Source organism: Paramormyrops kingsleyae, chromosome 5, assembly GCF_048594095.1.
Source record: "Paramormyrops kingsleyae isolate MSU_618 chromosome 5, PKINGS_0.4, whole genome shotgun sequence".
In the NCBI taxonomy this organism is placed as follows: Eukaryota; Metazoa; Chordata; class Actinopteri; order Osteoglossiformes; family Mormyridae; genus Paramormyrops; species Paramormyrops kingsleyae.
This window is the reverse complement of record NC_132801.1, coordinates 26,441,489-26,458,352: the sequence shown is the minus strand read 5'-3', so window position 1 is coordinate 26,458,352 and position 16,864 is coordinate 26,441,489. Positions and strand designations below refer to the sequence as shown.

The following is a 16,864-nucleotide window of genomic DNA, read 5'->3' as shown; positions in this document are numbered from 1 at the left end:
ACGAACCTGGATTTCGGACTTTGCTTTATCTGCACCCGGCTATTTAATAAAAGCGCCTGTTCTCCAGCATTACTTGGGTCTGCCTCCTGTCTGCTTTCTGTTCATCACACTACAAATATCCTTCGTTTTTTATTTAACTCATATACACCATCACTCCAGCCTTGGTCAGCTGGCTGGAGTGAGATTTTAAATTCGAGACAAATTAACATATACAGTCGAAACCAGAGGTTTACATACACTATAAAAAGACACATAACCTTTTTTTTTCTTACTGTCTGACATAATCAGGCAAAACGTTTCCTGTTTTAGGTCAGTTAGGATTACCAAAATCATTTCTATTTGCTAAATGTCAGAATAATGAGACAGAAAATTTTAGAGAATTTTTTATTACTTTCTTCAAAGTCAAAAGTTTACATACACTAAGGTTGAATTAATTGGAGGCACACCTCAAACACATTGCTTCCTTGTATGCCATCATGGGAAAAACTAAAGACATAAGCCAAGATATCAGGAAGAGAATTGTGGACCTCCACAAGACTAGTTCATCCTTGGGTGCAATTTCCAGATGCCTGAAGATACCACGTTCATCCGTGCAAACAATTATATGCAAGTATAAACACCACGGGAATGTCCAGCCAACATTCTGCTCAGGAAGGAGACGGGTTCTGTGTCCCAGAGATGAACATGTCTTGGTGCGCAATGTGCATATCAACCCCAGAACAAAAGCAAAAGAGCTTGTGAAGATGGGACGTAACAGCTGCAGGCAATTTCCTCTCGTTAGCTCCGCTTCTTAAAGCGGATGATTCCGCGTAAACGTTGCGAAGTATTGTTGCCATGATTAGGAACATTACCGAGCTTTATGCTGTCTTGTCTTTCTTGCTTGCTTGCTTGCTTGCTTGCCTGCCTGCCCGCCTGCCTGCCCTGTTCTGCATCCCCTGTTCTGCATCCCCGACCCATCACCATCGTTCCTCCTTCCCCTTCGTCGTCTCGTCCCGTGCCCGCCTGTAGGACTGACCTCCCCGGCTTTTGACCTCCTGCTTCCGTCCCGACCACGAACCTGGATTTCGGACTTTGCTTTATCTGCACCCGGCTATTTAATAAAAGCGCCTGTTCTCCAGCATTACTTGGGTCTGCCTCCTGTCTGCTTTCTGTTCATCACACTACAAATATCCTTCGTTTTTTATTTAACTCATATACACCATCACTCCAGCCTTGGTCAGCTGGCTGGAGTGAGATTTTAAATTCGAGACAAATTAACATATACAGTCGAAACCAGAGGTTTACATACACTATAAAAAGACACATAACCTTTTTTTTTCTTACTGTCTGACATAATCAGGCAAAACGTTTCCTGTTTTAGGTCAGTTAGGATTACCAAAATCATTTCTATTTGCTAAATGTCAGAATAATGAGACAGAAAATTTTAGAGAATTTTTTATTACTTTCTTCAAAGTCAAAAGTTTACATACACTAAGGTTGAATTAATTGGAGGCACACCTCAAACACATTGCTTCCTTGTATGCCATCATGGGAAAAACTAAAGACATAAGCCAAGATATCAGGAAGAGAATTGTGGACCTCCACAAGACTAGTTCATCCTTGGGTGCAATTTCCAGATGCCTGAAGATACCACGTTCATCCGTGCAAACAATTATATGCAAGTATAAACACCACGGGAATGTCCAGCCAACATTCTGCTCAGGAAGGAGACGGGTTCTGTGTCCCAGAGATGAACATGTCTTGGTGCGCAATGTGCATATCAACCCCAGAACAAAAGCAAAAGAGCTTGTGAAGATGGCCACTCAGCGAGGAAAAAGCCATTACTCCAAAAGCAGCATAAAAAAGCCAGATTACGGTTTGGAAATGCACACAGGGACAAAGACCTTAATTTTTGGGCACATATCCTGTGGTCTGATGAAACTAAAATTAAACTGTTTGGCCATAATGACTATCGTTACATTTGGAGGAAAAAGGGGGAAGCTTGCAAGCCTGAGAACACCATCCCAACTGTGAAGTACGAGGGTGGCAGCATCATGTTGTGCGGGTGTTTTGCTGCAGGAGGGACTGGTGCACTTCACAAAATCAGCCAGGAAGTTAAAGCTTGGCTGCAAATGGGTCTTCAAAATGGACAATGACCCTAAGCATACCACCAAATTAGTTACAAAGTGGCTTTAGGACAACAAAGTCAATGTTTTGGAGTGGCCATCACAAAGCCCTGATCTCAATCCTATAGAAAATTTGTGGGCAGAACTGAAAAGATGTGTGCTCAGTTACACCAGTTCTGTCAGGAGTAATGGACCAAAGTTCCAGCAAACTATTCCGAGAAGCTTGTGGAAGGATACCCAAAGTGTTTGACCCAGTCATACAGTTTAAAGGCAATGCTACCAAGTACTACGGAAACGTTTGTCAACTTTTGACTTTGAAGAAAGTAATAAAAAATTCTTTAAAAATTGTTCTCTCTCATTATTCTGACATTTAGCAAATAGAAATAATTTTGGTAATCCTAACTGACCTAAAACAGGAAAAGTTTTGTCGGATTATATGTCAGACAGTAAGAGAAAAAAGGTTATGTGTCTTTTTATAGTGTATGTAAACTTCTGTATGTTTCAACTCTATGAGTTTTTTTACCTTGCAAATAGCCTGCAGGGTTTGCAAGTTGCCCGATGCTTTTGATGTAGCTCATTTTAGGTTTATAATTGAAAAATATAGATTTGCTGTAATATTTCTTGCATGAGCTTGAGGGTCTGAAAGCATGAGCGTCACACCGCCTCCAGACTGTATTCACCATCACCCATCTCTCCCATCATACTGTCCTCCCCTCTGGGTCAGAACACCTGAAGTCAGACTGTCACCGTGGTGACTGCTGCAGGGCCACCCCTGGAACTGCGCCTCCCTCACCGTGCTACGTCACATCACCAACATACCGGCACAGTCACATCACCAACATACCAGCACACGATGCAGAGTTGCCACGATGGGAGGGTACCAGGCCAGACTTGCCCTGTCCATTGGAGTTATTGAGTGGGAAGCAACACACAACCAGGGTTACATAGATATACCATTATTAGTAGACACCCTATGCCTTTATTATTTAGAAATGTGGCAATTTCTGACCAGTAATTTACTGTGTAGATTGATTCCCCCTCCCCTCTCTAAACTGTTTCTCAGTTGCACTCACTCATCTCCTGTTCTCCAGTGTTGTGAGTGGTCAGTTCTTCGCAAGTCTCTCAGCCAAATCTCACAGCAGTTGAAGGCGTGTCTGGCGATGCATCGCATCGTATGGTGTCAAATCGCACTGCGCCACAGTGGGGATGAATCGTATATTATCGCAATAGTTGTTTCATATGTATCTTTAATGTATTGGATTTTTGCCAATGCATAGAGATGTGTGTCACATAAACTGATGGAGATGCACATCCCTAATGGATACACATGTGAATGAGTTGCTTAGAGTGGCCACAACAAAGCAGACCTGAAAAAGACTGTGGAAAAACAAATACTGCTAGGTGTCCCACTAAGTAAACCAAGGTAAGAAAAGATTTTTGAAAGCTGTAGATGGCAACTGAAGCTGACAGTTTGTTTTACCACCAACAAAACGGCTTTTCTTTATAATTCCTGTTTACTTTGTTGAGCGTTACTTTCTCAGCTGAATTGATATAGCTTTAAAATTGGAATTACTTAATACTTCACTTCTGGCAAAGCAAAGGGTATTACTAACAAATTTAACAAATGGTAGACGTATGTAATTTACCCGTCGGATTGTGTTAGCTTTCTGTTCCTATCTCGTATTTTAAACGGGTCGGTGCCGGCCCATGTCTTAAATCATCCATAAAATACCCTCAGAACAATCATTTATCATCCAATTTGTTTCTTACCTCTTGGTTACCTTGTTAAGCTTCCTTATCCAAAAGATTGGTTTTAATATTTTTGATGTGGCTTTCTGGACCTTTCTGTTGACAGCATACCTCTCGTTTTCAATAAAAAAATAATGGTGAAATAAACCTCAAGAGAATTATATAAATAAACTGAACTGGTCTTATCTAGTATGGGCATGCCTTTACTTGATTTTGTTTTAATTCATTTTGTTTAAATAGAGGTTCCTGACAAAGTCAAAAAAACCTTGATGCAGTACACAAATTTATGTGGTGCTTTTATGCATTTTAAACTTAAAAATGGGTCTGTGCCGACCCCAACACCACAGGAAGGGTACATATGGGTGTGTAATTATTAAGGAGCCTTATTAAGGAGCTACAAAGGAAGACATTATTAATACATTGATTTATTTTCATGACACTCTGCTGAGTTCATTTCAAATAGCTGGGAGATGCATACACAACATTTTATAGACACACAACTGTTCCAAGATGCAAGTAGCTGTACACGATCCACCTCTGCCCTTCAATATCAACATTTTGTACTAAGAAGCAACAGACAGTTACTCTTCCACATTGTTTTGCTTTCTAATATTCTGTTGTCCATTGACCACAATATTAATAGGCAATACTGGCCCAAAACATCCAAAGGCCATCCTTTGCAAAATGATGGTGATGGTAGCCATGAAGAGTGTGCAGATACCATTCAGGAAGAGGGTCGGTCATCCCTGACCAGAATCGATAAGATGTTTTGATGTGGAATTTCTTGGTTGGTCCAATTAAGCTAATTGACAGTAAGCATATAGCTATGCTTACTCCTGGGTAATTATAAACTTTTAAAACCCAGGTAGCAGAGGAAAACCATAACACATGACCAGCTTTGCAAAATAAGTAATCAATGGAAACTGAACTGTCTGCTGCAGTGCGAATCAAACAGAAGATCCAAGGACCAACAGAGGACTTCACCCCTCTCTGGTCTGAAACTACAAATTCAGGTCTTGGATTAAGACACAGTTTAAAGTTTGTGAGTTGAGGAGAAACCCACATACTGGCAGTAACTTCATACAAATAGTACGCAGTAGTGTGATTTTAAAATATATACATAAAATACAGTTTCCTTTGGGGGATGTCATACACTGATCACAAGATGAAATCTACAGTCCTGGAGCCATCCAGGCTCAACAAAATACAAAAAAAAGCATAGAAGAAAAACGTACAACACAGCTCAAATCTGATTGATTCTCAAACTGATTGAGTCAGTTCATTCTTGAAATGTCAGGAAAAGTTATACATGCTTGGTAAAAAAAAAAAAAAAAAATGTATATCCGAGTTTGTCGCAGAACATGTGGATTAAACCATGTTTATCCAAAATTATTTTCTCAATATTTCCTGTAAAACAGGCTATGATCCAAGTGTGTGTAGAGTAATTAAAAAAAAAATCATCATTATAGGGACAGAAAGAGGGAATATTGATGTGACCACTCAATCATGGAATTACTTGGTAAGATCCTGGCAATCATTCCAGCACAGATATTTTAACCAGTAGAAACCACTCTCCAACATTTTAGTACAATATGGGAACTTAAGCATGTGAAGATAAAATAAGTAACATTTCAAGGTTTTATTATGTAAAATAACACCTTTAAAACAAATGCTTTCAAGAACCATTTAAACAGCTCTTGAAAGGAATGGATGCTGTCAGGGAAAAGAGCAAAGAAGTCAGATGTTCAAAACCAACTGGTTGTCAATTCATTCTAATACATCAACCATGCAAGCTGTTCCTTCTGCATATACACTTTTTTTCAGAGTAAGCAATATTAAAATGTTCATACATTCAATTCAAAGGATGCTTTTCTGGAAAGAGGTCTAATTTGAGAAATATGAACTAAAATGCACATCCACAACAGACAAATGACAAAACATGTCAAATTCATTGTCTTACATTAAAAAAAGGAAAAAAACCAAACAAAACATTTACTTGATGATTTGTAGTCCAAAGACAGGTGCACATAAACAGTGGTCAATTACAGCAGCCTGGCAATGCAGTGAAATTGTACTGAAAGTCTCAGACTTCTGTAATTTAAGAGCTATTCAAGGTAATTCAAGCCTTGACCCTATCGGGAAATCCAGCATCTAGATTTAATTGTGTATTGAGAAAGGATAAATATCACAAATTAAAAGCAAAATTTGGAGACATTTCATGGATGCACTCTGTACCCTGACTCCCTCTGGGCTAGCAGAATGTTCTATGACCACTGAAAGTTTCGCTGCCCATTTGTCACGAGGTTTAAAAGGGTCATTTTTCATAAACCTAAAACGAATCATGCGATGAGTTCGTGCTTTGCAACACTCGAAGGTCCGTCTTGATCCAGTTGTAATAGTCCACTCCATCAGAACCGGAACTAAGACTCCAACTGTGTCGGCAGCACTATAGGTGGTGATGGGGGTGGTAGGTGATGTGGGACTGGGGGGTTCTGAGGGGCTGGGGTGTTAATACAGCGCATCAGCATTGCTGCTGCGTGGCCTCTTGATCTTCTCAATGTTCTTCAAAATCATGTCATGTAATGTTACCTGTGACAGAAAAAGGGTGGAGACCTGTGATTTACAGTAACATCTTACCATGTGTTTCCCACTGTATGTATCCAAGCAGTGCTGCACTGTGCCATAACCATCCATTAAGCATGGATGAAACATTTGTTAATTTAAAAGGATCTCACTGAGACGTCCCAGATTTAAAAAAAAATTACACGGCGTAACTGCATTTCATGAGGGAAAATTTGACTCACGTATTGATTCCTCAACTCTGACACAATGATCTTGAGACTGATATACTCCTTTTCGTCAATTTCTGTTACCGTGCGTCGATAGTCTTCCTGTAACAGAACAAAACTGGGATCAGGGGACCAGACAGAGCCTGGGAAAACTGATGCAGAAAGCAGCACCAGAAGCTGTAAATTCAGGGAACTTGTGGAAACTGCCCCCCCCCCACCCCACCCCCACACACACACGTTCAGTATAGATTGATACTTACAACATGAGGGTATTTAGCAATTTTGGAAACAAGCTTTGCCCTTGTTATGTAGTACCTTGGAGCAAATATGAAAAACACAGCAGTAAGAGAGCAGCAGCATACAAACTACTCGCCAATAACTCACATTAGTTATTTAAAAAAAAAAAAAAAAAAAGACTTTAAAGTTATACCTTGAGATCTGGTCCAGATAAGAAGCAGCTTCTCCTTCAACGGTCCTGAGCTCTGCTACAGTTTCCTCCTACAGATGGCAGAAAAGCAGGCTACTTTTGACCCCACTGCCACGAATGGAAAGCTCAGTGGCACCAGACATGCCATGTCGTGGCTCGTTAGCACTGCAGCGGACGCCCCGGTCTCACCCACTGCCTGTCAACACCCAAATCCAAAGTGTCCCACCTCCCTTATAAAAGGCACTATAGGAAAACACCAACAGAAAGCACTTCTTCTACAAGGACCGCATCCTGGTGAGGAAGAAGGGAACCAAACACAAACCCCAAAACGTCTTAAGGACATCTTAACAGACATTTAACCTTGTTTTTCTTCACCAATTTCAATTTTCTTGAGTCCACATGAACTTTAGGTTAAGTAGCACTGGACATGATTTAAATCTTGTGTTTACATGTGATTATAATCATGAGAAAATAGATAAAAGCTCAGGGGAAAGAAGAAATGGATAAGCAATGTGGATTCCTCTACAGTGTCCATAACAGCTAACATCCACAGGCGATGGGTATAATTAGTAATGAAAGCTCATTTAATTTGCGTTCTAGAATTACTTAAAAATATCCTTGGTTACCAGTTACAGATGACTTTCTGGCTGCTTGGGAAAATGGTTGTGCGTAATGGTCCTTGACCTCCCAATATGAAACCACATTAACTATAAATTAAATTAGTTATGTAGAAATTCCATAGAGAACTTAGCGTTCAGGGGCAACATAAAGAAGACTCTGCTTCTGTACCAGTGATTATTTGAGTAGGAAGCTCACTAGCAAACTGCCTCACAAATAGCTACAATCGGCAAAAGTGAAATTAAAACTACTGCTCACTTCATAAAAGCAATGCTTGTAATGATATGGAAGCTAATGTGAATCTCAAACTGACAAGAAGGCCCGCAAAGGGTAGGTGGGTTGAAAACCCACATTCCTCATGGCATTCCAACACTGGACACAATAAGGCCTGCTCAATCAAAATCTTAAAGGTCTAAATTCTAAAGGTCTAAAACGTGATTTCACGTTATACCATTCAGTAAATCACCCATGCAAACAGAAAACTTCCATGGATTGAAATGTACAACTGTCCGGGTTTTTAAATAAAAATAAAGGACAGAAATGTCACCTGGATAGATACACCAAAATTGTTTCCATCTTCTATTCTCGGGATTAACAGCTGAACCCACATTTTGACCTAGGAGAAAAAAAAAGGAGACATTTCAGAAACACCACAGGCATCAGGTTTTTAGGTGAGACACGGAGGCAACTTTTCATTAGGATTAAAGGGAAATTTAGACGGTTGAGAAAAAAAAAAAAACTGATCAACACTTCCTGAGCACATATATGAGTATTATATCTGACTTATAAAATGTCATCATAAGACCCCAATAACCAATAAGACTCAGTGTTAGGATAGATTTGTACAGATAGATACAAACAATTTGAGTAAAACGAATTGGACGCTTACTAATGTATTTCCAAAACTCCACTGTAGTGCCAAGTAGCTGCAGGACAACTACAAAACTGAAACCACAATCTCTTTTTGGTTATACAAGACTGGCGTATGCAGACTTACGGTGTTACACTTTTCTATCAGCGTCCGGATCTCCGGCTTGACCTTCTCAATAAGGTCAACCAACTTATTGTTGCTCTTCATCATTCCACCAGGCATCACAAACACCTTGGTTCCAGTCACTATCAAAGAGAAAATTTATATTGGAGAAAATGGGCTGCATCTATGCCACCTGAGATAAGTGCAGATCGAGTGTCAAATGGTGGTGCAGGAGGTAGTGCTACCGTTCGGCAACCGGAGGGTTGCAGGTTCGAGCCCCGGGTCCTCCTGACCCCATCGAAGTGTCCTTGAGCAAGACACTGAACCCCAAATTGCTCCCGGTGAGCTGGTTGGCGCCTTGCATGGCAGACTCATTCACCGGTGTGTGAATGTGAGTGTGGATGGGTGAATGTGAGGCGTACATTGTAAAGCACTTTCGTAAAAAGCGCTATATAAATGCAGTCCATTTACCATTTATATAACATGTAACAAAGTAAAGGGGGGGACAACAACGTAAAATCTAATAAATGTGAGAAATCGCTGTTCTCTCTCTGTCAGTCCAGTTTTAGTGGAAATCCAAAAGAGTGAGATGCTGCACATACATACATATCCCAGTAGCTGCAACATCAGGACCACAAACTGGCCTGAAGAATCATGGGACACACATAAGCCGAACTGAACATAAATAACTCTTGACACACCAAATATAGCATCCAAACGGATCGGTATTAACACGGATCCATACCCATTAGATAGATCGGGTATTGGCCATATGTGACCAATCCAAGACCAATGCTAACTTGTTTAGTTTTAGGCAGTCTATAAAAAGATAGATTTAACAAGAAACAGGAGATGTTTGTACAATCAATCACACAACAGAACTTTCACACTTCAGATGTGCTTTTTTGTGGCATTCATGCTGAATACTAACACTGCCACTCAGTTTTGCCTCTCACTGGTTGAAAGGTCACTTCTGCCTGCTGTGACATCATGTGCATAACCTTTGCGGCAGGAGGAGCGTAAGAAAATCAGATAAGAGTGATGGCCTGGAAGTACTTTACGCTTTTAACACCAACTGGTAGCACAGGGATTTGCAGCCTTCGTAAAAACAAAGTTTTGAGGGGTGGACGCAGTGTTTAGTGGAAAATCTCACTAAACAAAGTGCACGCAATTGTGCGAGACAATGCGAGTAATATGAAAAAGGCAATGGGTGATCTGGGAGTCGCTTGGGCTGTTTTGCGCACTCGCTGCAACTTGTGATAAGCGAGGGGGCTGCTATCGCAATGAAGTGACGCTATGGCCAGTGGGAGAAACATTGGGGCATTTTAAGCATTCGCCACTTGCGTATGCTTTCTTGGAAGATATTCAAACTGAACTGTAAAATGCCTCAAAAAAAATTTAAAAACAAGATGGAACAGCTAGTATGCTATGGTGATACATTTTTTCCATTTGTATTTACTAATTAAAAAAAAAACATTAACAATTAAAAACAAAGTATTGATATTTATACATGATGTTTATACATTGATATTTATACATGAATATTAAAATATTAAAGTAAAAAGAGTTCTTGTGTCGGAATTTGTATCCTATTGGCAGTTGTGTATCGGAATAAGATCGGAACTGAAAAAATGTGGATGGGCCCATCCCTAGGAACAATACAGCTACATGCCACAAAATGTATCTCAACCACAGGCTACTCTGTGGCTGCTTTGAACATGCTCAGTTGGACCATGGTGACTGTCAGAGGCATGATGCAAACTAATAATGCCTTGTGAAAATCTTATATAACATTGTACTCTTTAATAAAACACACTCACCTGTCCAGAAACTGGAATGACAACTTTAGTATTAATTACAGAATGTAACACCTACATTCAACACTTTGGTGGAAACATCATGTAACCAATTACACCATCTGATAATAGAACTACATAAGTAAAAGGTTATTGGGCGATTCAGAAACGCACCTTGGCAGTTGTCATCCCCTGTTTCATCTTCCATTCGCCTCTTTTTAGCATTTGGCTGTAAAAGAGAGCAGAAAATTTGTTTTGGGCATTACTGCAGAAATGCCTGATTATTAGGTGCACAAGCCTGCTTGTGAAACCAAAATACAACCGGTGCATGGAGTAAAACAAGGCCTTGGTCTTGGGAAGGTAGATATCATCAAGAGCAGAATACATTTAATTTTTCACATTGTACTCTACTAAAAATAAGGGTAAGAAACCTGTTCGGATATGGGACTCCATTAAAGGCAGTCTGCGTACTGGTACTTAGAAGCCGATTAAACAGTCGACTGCAGATATTGGAGGTCTATCCCTTATGCTTGTACAACTAAGACTACACATCAAGACTAAGACTAAATCATTTCATTCAGGAAGGGTAAGTGATCAATACCATGCTACAAGTTCAAAATGTGTTTTCAGTTTATTTAGCCATAATCACAAGCCTCATTACTGGCTAATGCCCAACGTGACAGATCATCAAACTACACTTCAGAATATAAACAGGCACTTTAACTTGACCAAAGTGACACTTAAACTAATCAGCAAGTGCTTATTTACTGAGAGAACTGCTGACTTCCCAGGGTGCAGCCTCTGGTTGATGCTGGGACACTTACCACCTCAAGCCCATCGTGACTGTTGGTGAGAAGAATGGGATCAGGCACCGTCAGGTTGATCTCCGAATGTATCTCCTTCAGCTCCTGTATATTTAGGATTGGGTCCTGCAGGAATCCCGGAAAACGCAACACCTCGAGTAAACTTGGTAGGAACTGCAGCAGTAAGATCTTTGCTTCCATAGGCCATCTCTCTCTTTGAAACTCATTTACTTAGTTAAATTAGGCAGTAGGGGACCTAATGCTCGTCAAAAGTTCATACTAGGGTTTCTCTTTCCACACAGCCCAGTCTCTTAACTATTGTAATTAGAAGCTAAGCAGCTGCATTCCTGAGCAGATTTCACCTTGAATATACACTGCTTAACTGGAAATATACAATCTGCAGGCCTTAAATTTTTACTTAATTTTTGGACAAACCACAGCTATGGTTATTCAATAAAGAAAAAAATAACATAATAAATAATTAGAAACTGCCTGCTCTAAACTTTCAGAACAGCCAGAAAGAAAATAAAGAGCAGCTTACCTTGAGAAAATGGTCTAGTTCTAACAACTTCTTTGGGAAAAAATTTGCGACTAAGTCTTCTGCCTAAAAAATACGAATGAAACTCAGCGAATTCTTTGAAGGCACGACAAATGATTGACATTTTTATGAATGGCCATGAAAATACTCACTTCACCGGTGATTCGTTCTCTGAAAGCGTCAACCTGAATGAGAACAAAAAAAGGTTTAAGTACTGACTAATCGTGCTATAGCCGACATTCACGTAGAACCAAAAACTAAATCCTTCAAAACTAATAGTTCAACAACTGATACAAAATCGATAAAAACGACAGGGGGCCGGCAAAATATATTTAGGCAACTGAGGCCATAAGAAGCGTAGCAGTCGTCGGCTTATTATGCACAGAAGCGGACAGCTAATGTGGAGGTTGAAGTTAGTGGGCACTGGTGAGCATACCAAGGCTACACCGGCATATTATGTTACGCGATAGTCTTTCGTGCTACTCTATTTAGACACCACAATAAATGCCAATTGCATGTCCGTATTTATCGGGTATCACACAACGTTAATGCGCGATTTTGTCCCACCAGACGCAAAGATGGGCGATATTGGGCCTGCTATCCATACCAAACTACCACTGATGACCCAGCAAGCAGCAACTTCTCAAGCTTAGTGCTGTCACAGCAGGCTAACGTTAACGGAGGCCACGTATTTGGAAACGAATAAGGAATTCGTGCTCGCTGGACAGCGAAACCATAAAGTCCATTCAGTTGCAGTAACCTTGGTTCACATTTCTAGTTCTTGGATCACCAGTCGAAAAATGAGACACGTGTTAGCAGAACAATTTCACAGGTGGCTTTCGTGATTTTTAACTGTGCTAATGCATGCAGCTAAGTACATGATCTATTTAGAATCCTTCTCTTTATTCCAGGTTAAAGCCACAAATCAAAGAAGGACAAAAAACTGATCAGCCGGCCAATTAACGAGTCAATTTCTGAGATAAGTAAAACCTCACCGGTGAAGATAAACGCCCAGTTACTTTACTATACTAAGCTAAACATTCGTATAAACATAGGCAGACAACCCATACTCAAATTGCCAAAGACCGGTACCGCTTTTTGCCGGGCGGGAAAGCAAAGCTGTTAGCTAGCTAGCGTGACACACCGGCCTTGACTTAGTGTCTCAATCTTTCCTTTTCACGTGTCGTTCACATATCTGCTGAATATCTCTCTACGCCCGTATCCCTACCTTGGTTTTAATTTCATTGTCCACCTTGAGAAGTGAAGACATTCTATTCTGATGCAAATTGAAACAGAGCCGATGTACTGTTCTACACAGAAAAGCCTAAGCGTGTGGCTTCTATTTACCACCTGTATTAGCCACAAGGTGCTGGTAGGTGAAACCGGAAATTACATACAAATCGTGCGACAAAACAGGAAACGGTCCCAGTAGCGCTTTCCGAATAGGTCCCTGTTCCATTTTTCCATTAACGAAATAAGATGACAGCCACAGTGAATTAGTCGCAGCTCTATCCTAATTTACTTTATTTCCTTATTTGTTTCGCAATTAAGAAAAGTCCACATATAACTGTTTCTGTAACAGTGTCGGTGATTGGGGCTTAAAAATAAATAAAAAGATGTTTGTTTCTTGAACATATATGTTTAGATATAATACTTTATTAATAAAGACTAACGGACCATTTTCAAAGCAACATTGCCTTTCCTTTAGCCGGTATATTTCAGTCCCACTTGTGGTCCAGTCATTAGTGTTTTCCATTCCTGTGACTGTTTCCGGTCCCCGGCTTCCTGTCATTCTTCAAAACATGGATGACGACTGCTCGAGTTTCAGCTTCTGCACGTGGTTGTGTTTTTTCATGCCTTTGTTATTTTTGCTTTAGTGTACGTGTGTTGGATCTTATTATTTTTTATGGTTCTTTCATTCAAAATTTATCTAACCTATTTTTGCGATTTTTCTTCAGTAATCCGTTATCGCTGTTGACTTCAGATTATGGGTTGTTTATGATTTTGCGTGTTCCTTTTGTACATTTGACTTGTATAATAATGAAAATGTTACCATATCAACCCACATCAGATAACCAATAAATTAATGGATACGTGCATAAACACTGCCATGTGCTCCTGCTTGACTTGTCATGCATATGGTAGTCTGTCAAGGTAAACAGGATGATTTCTGTACGGTTTGGTAGCACGAATACCTTAACATGAGTAAGGCCTTTAAGAAAACTGGTACTGCGCTTCACAAAATTGAATTTGTACTGCAACATGCAGAAATATAATCATGGCAGACTCATCACACTCTGCATGTGACTTCAGCTGTTCCCCTCTGGTAGACATTTTAGATTATTCACATCTTCTTCATGTTTTCATGGTTTAAGAACAGATTGTTCCCAAATGTTGTAAGGCTACTGAACAATTGCTGTGTCACTCCTCCTTTTATGATTACTGATGTGCTCTATATCCTGTTGTATGGTGATATTTAAGTGGTATTTCATTTACACTGTCAAAGTTTATGTTTACATTTACAGAGCAACTATTCTGCACTTATTGCACATTTGAGGTATGTTGTGTTTGCAATACTATAGAGACCTACTGTATTCTGCATTATACGTTATCAATCCTTTAGTCCTACAATGTGCTATGTTGTATACTTAAAACTGTGTATTTATTCTGTGTAGCGTTATAGCGATCCTAGACTACCCAAAATTTAGATTAGATTAAATAATCTTTTAAATATTGATCCCAGGGGAAAATTGTTTTATTTATAAATCAATATTTATAATGTATACATTTATTTGATTTATAATTTATAAATTAAGACAATAAATGTTTTTCTTGACTTCTACAATGCCTTTAATACTGTATAACATCCCATTATTTTTGCACCTTTAAATAATTTTGGTGTAACTTAATACATAATGTAATACATATCTTTACAATAATTTTAATATTCTCCACTTTTTGGTACTTTGACATAGATTGTTTTCGAATGAGATATCTCTCAGTACTACCCAGCCTTCTGTTTCCGTGGCTGAACTCTTCAATTTGCATATAATACATTGCTCAGATATTGAAGGTAGTAAAATTTGTAATAGCACTGATTATCAGCCAGCTGATACCTGACTTTTTCTCAGAGATGTGTCTCAAGTTTCAGTGGTTTTATACAGCCTGTGCCACTGTATAGGAGCTCTGATTTATCTGTGAATACCCATATCAATTAAATCATGTGTGTGCATCAATCATATGGCAATAGTATTAAGGCAATATATATATATGAATGTTAAATATCTGAATATTGACATATGCTAATCTGAAAGAACAGTTAAAAAATTCCAAACAAAACAGAATACAGCAAAAAACATATTCAGTTGTTGAACAGATCTAATAATTTATGGAAGAGTTCTGTTGACAAGCAGAGGAATATCACAGTTAGTGAAACTTGAAATTTATGCTGAAGTAAGAGAGGGTTTTGTGTATTTGGGTGGTCAGACAATTAACTATGTTTTCAAATAAAATGGGATAAAGATGTTCCTTTGTAATTTTGACCTACCCTGGTATTGAATCAGTGCTTGAAGTGGGAAAAAATAAGTGCAGGAACTCTAATTTTCCGACATTTGACATTTTTGAAAAAAAAATCAAGTCTTTAGGATGTTTTGGTTCAAAAACTATTTTAATTTAATCATTCTTCCAAGCAATAACCTATAGGCATAGGCTACTTTTTTCTAATTCACAAATGGAATACTGAAAAACCATTAAAACAACATGAACCAGACCAGTGTGATACCTGTAGGCCTAACAATAAACTAGGGCTAAAGCTGATGCGATTGGTTGGGACTCAGTGGATGCATATGATAGGGCACTGTCGTGGCTCGTGGGTGATGTAGTCTTTTATCGGTCTTGTGATATTGTCTATTCTCGGGCCACTGTCGCTGCGTCGGATCAGTTTCAGTAAGTACCGGAACGCAGAAAAAAGTGGCGGAACCCAAAAGACGAAAATACAGAAGTTCTGGAACTGTGTTCCGGCCCACTTCATGCACTGTATTGAATCCATATTTGATCTTTGAATGTTGTGCTCTCATGTAGTTATAAATGTACTAAATGTTCTAATTTTCACAAGCGATCACTTGATTCCAGGAAGATCACATTTAAGCATGACTTCTGCCTTCACACCTACATGGAATAACAAACTTGTTTTATTGGCCAACAGGTCACTGTTCATAAAAAAGTCTGTTGAAGAAAACCATATTTTTACATCTTCTGAATCAACAATGGGGCATCTGATGATTTTGTAGCACAGAAAATATTTGAAATGAAATATTTCTTTTAAAAAAAATTATGAGTCACACGGAGCGTCAGTATTACTTTTAAAGTTTAATTAGACCTATACTTAAACCATGACTGTGAAAATATATGCCTTCACCTTTAATTGGTAGGCTCAGCATTTTAGAAATGAATGAATTAGCTAAATGTAATAATTAACTTAGTAGGAAGACTTTAATTTCATGTTACAGTAGTATTTCAAGGGCAACTGAAGAGCTTTATATGAAAATATGAAGAAAAATAATGTGGATTAGGCCACATACATTACAGAAGTTAGTTGTAAGATTCTTTATTATCCATGCAGATTCTTTAGAGTACATCTCCTCTATCTTCTGTGGATATGAAATTCAAAGAAGCCTGGTACCCATGTGAAGTAAAAGAGCTGAGGGTTGCTGGGATTGCTATCAATGCCTAGGTCTTGTTCATTTTGAATGTGACTATGTACTGAAAGTATGTACCACACAAGATAAAGATAAAGATGCTTTATTGTCATTGTAAGCATAATGAGATTTAGTTTGGAACGCGCCAGCAGATGCACAGTATACTTACAATGAAATAGAATCTGGAGCATAAAATAGAAAATAGTTTCACAAATCATTAGTTTCCCAGCTAGGAGGGGAATGCAGCTCCTAATATGTGTAGTCCAGAACAACGAATGCAAGTCTTGCTTTGCTAGATTAGAGAGCATTTACAACATGATATATACACTCACCTAAAGGATTATTAGGAACACCATACTAATACGGTGT

At 39.0% G+C, this 16,864-nt stretch overlaps 1 protein-coding gene across 1 annotated transcript; it reads right to left on the bottom strand.

Annotated features, from left to right (window-relative positions):
* Positions 1 to 4,259: 4,259 nt before the first annotated feature.
* Positions 4,260 to 13,213, bottom strand: psme3 (proteasome activator subunit 3). The gene is made up of 11 exons (XM_023814382.2): positions 13,027 to 13,213; positions 11,951 to 11,983; positions 11,802 to 11,864; positions 11,282 to 11,386; positions 10,632 to 10,686; positions 8,686 to 8,804; positions 8,236 to 8,304; positions 7,074 to 7,141; positions 6,904 to 6,958; positions 6,659 to 6,745; positions 4,260 to 6,443 (listed from the first exon to the last, which is right to left on the bottom strand). The coding sequence occupies exons 1-11, from the start codon at positions 13,066 to 13,068 to the stop codon at positions 6,363 to 6,365; spliced, it is 777 nt and encodes a 258-aa protein (XP_023670150.1). The 5' UTR covers positions 13,069 to 13,213; the 3' UTR covers positions 4,260 to 6,362.
* Between the last annotated feature and the right edge of the window lie 3,651 nt (positions 13,214 to 16,864).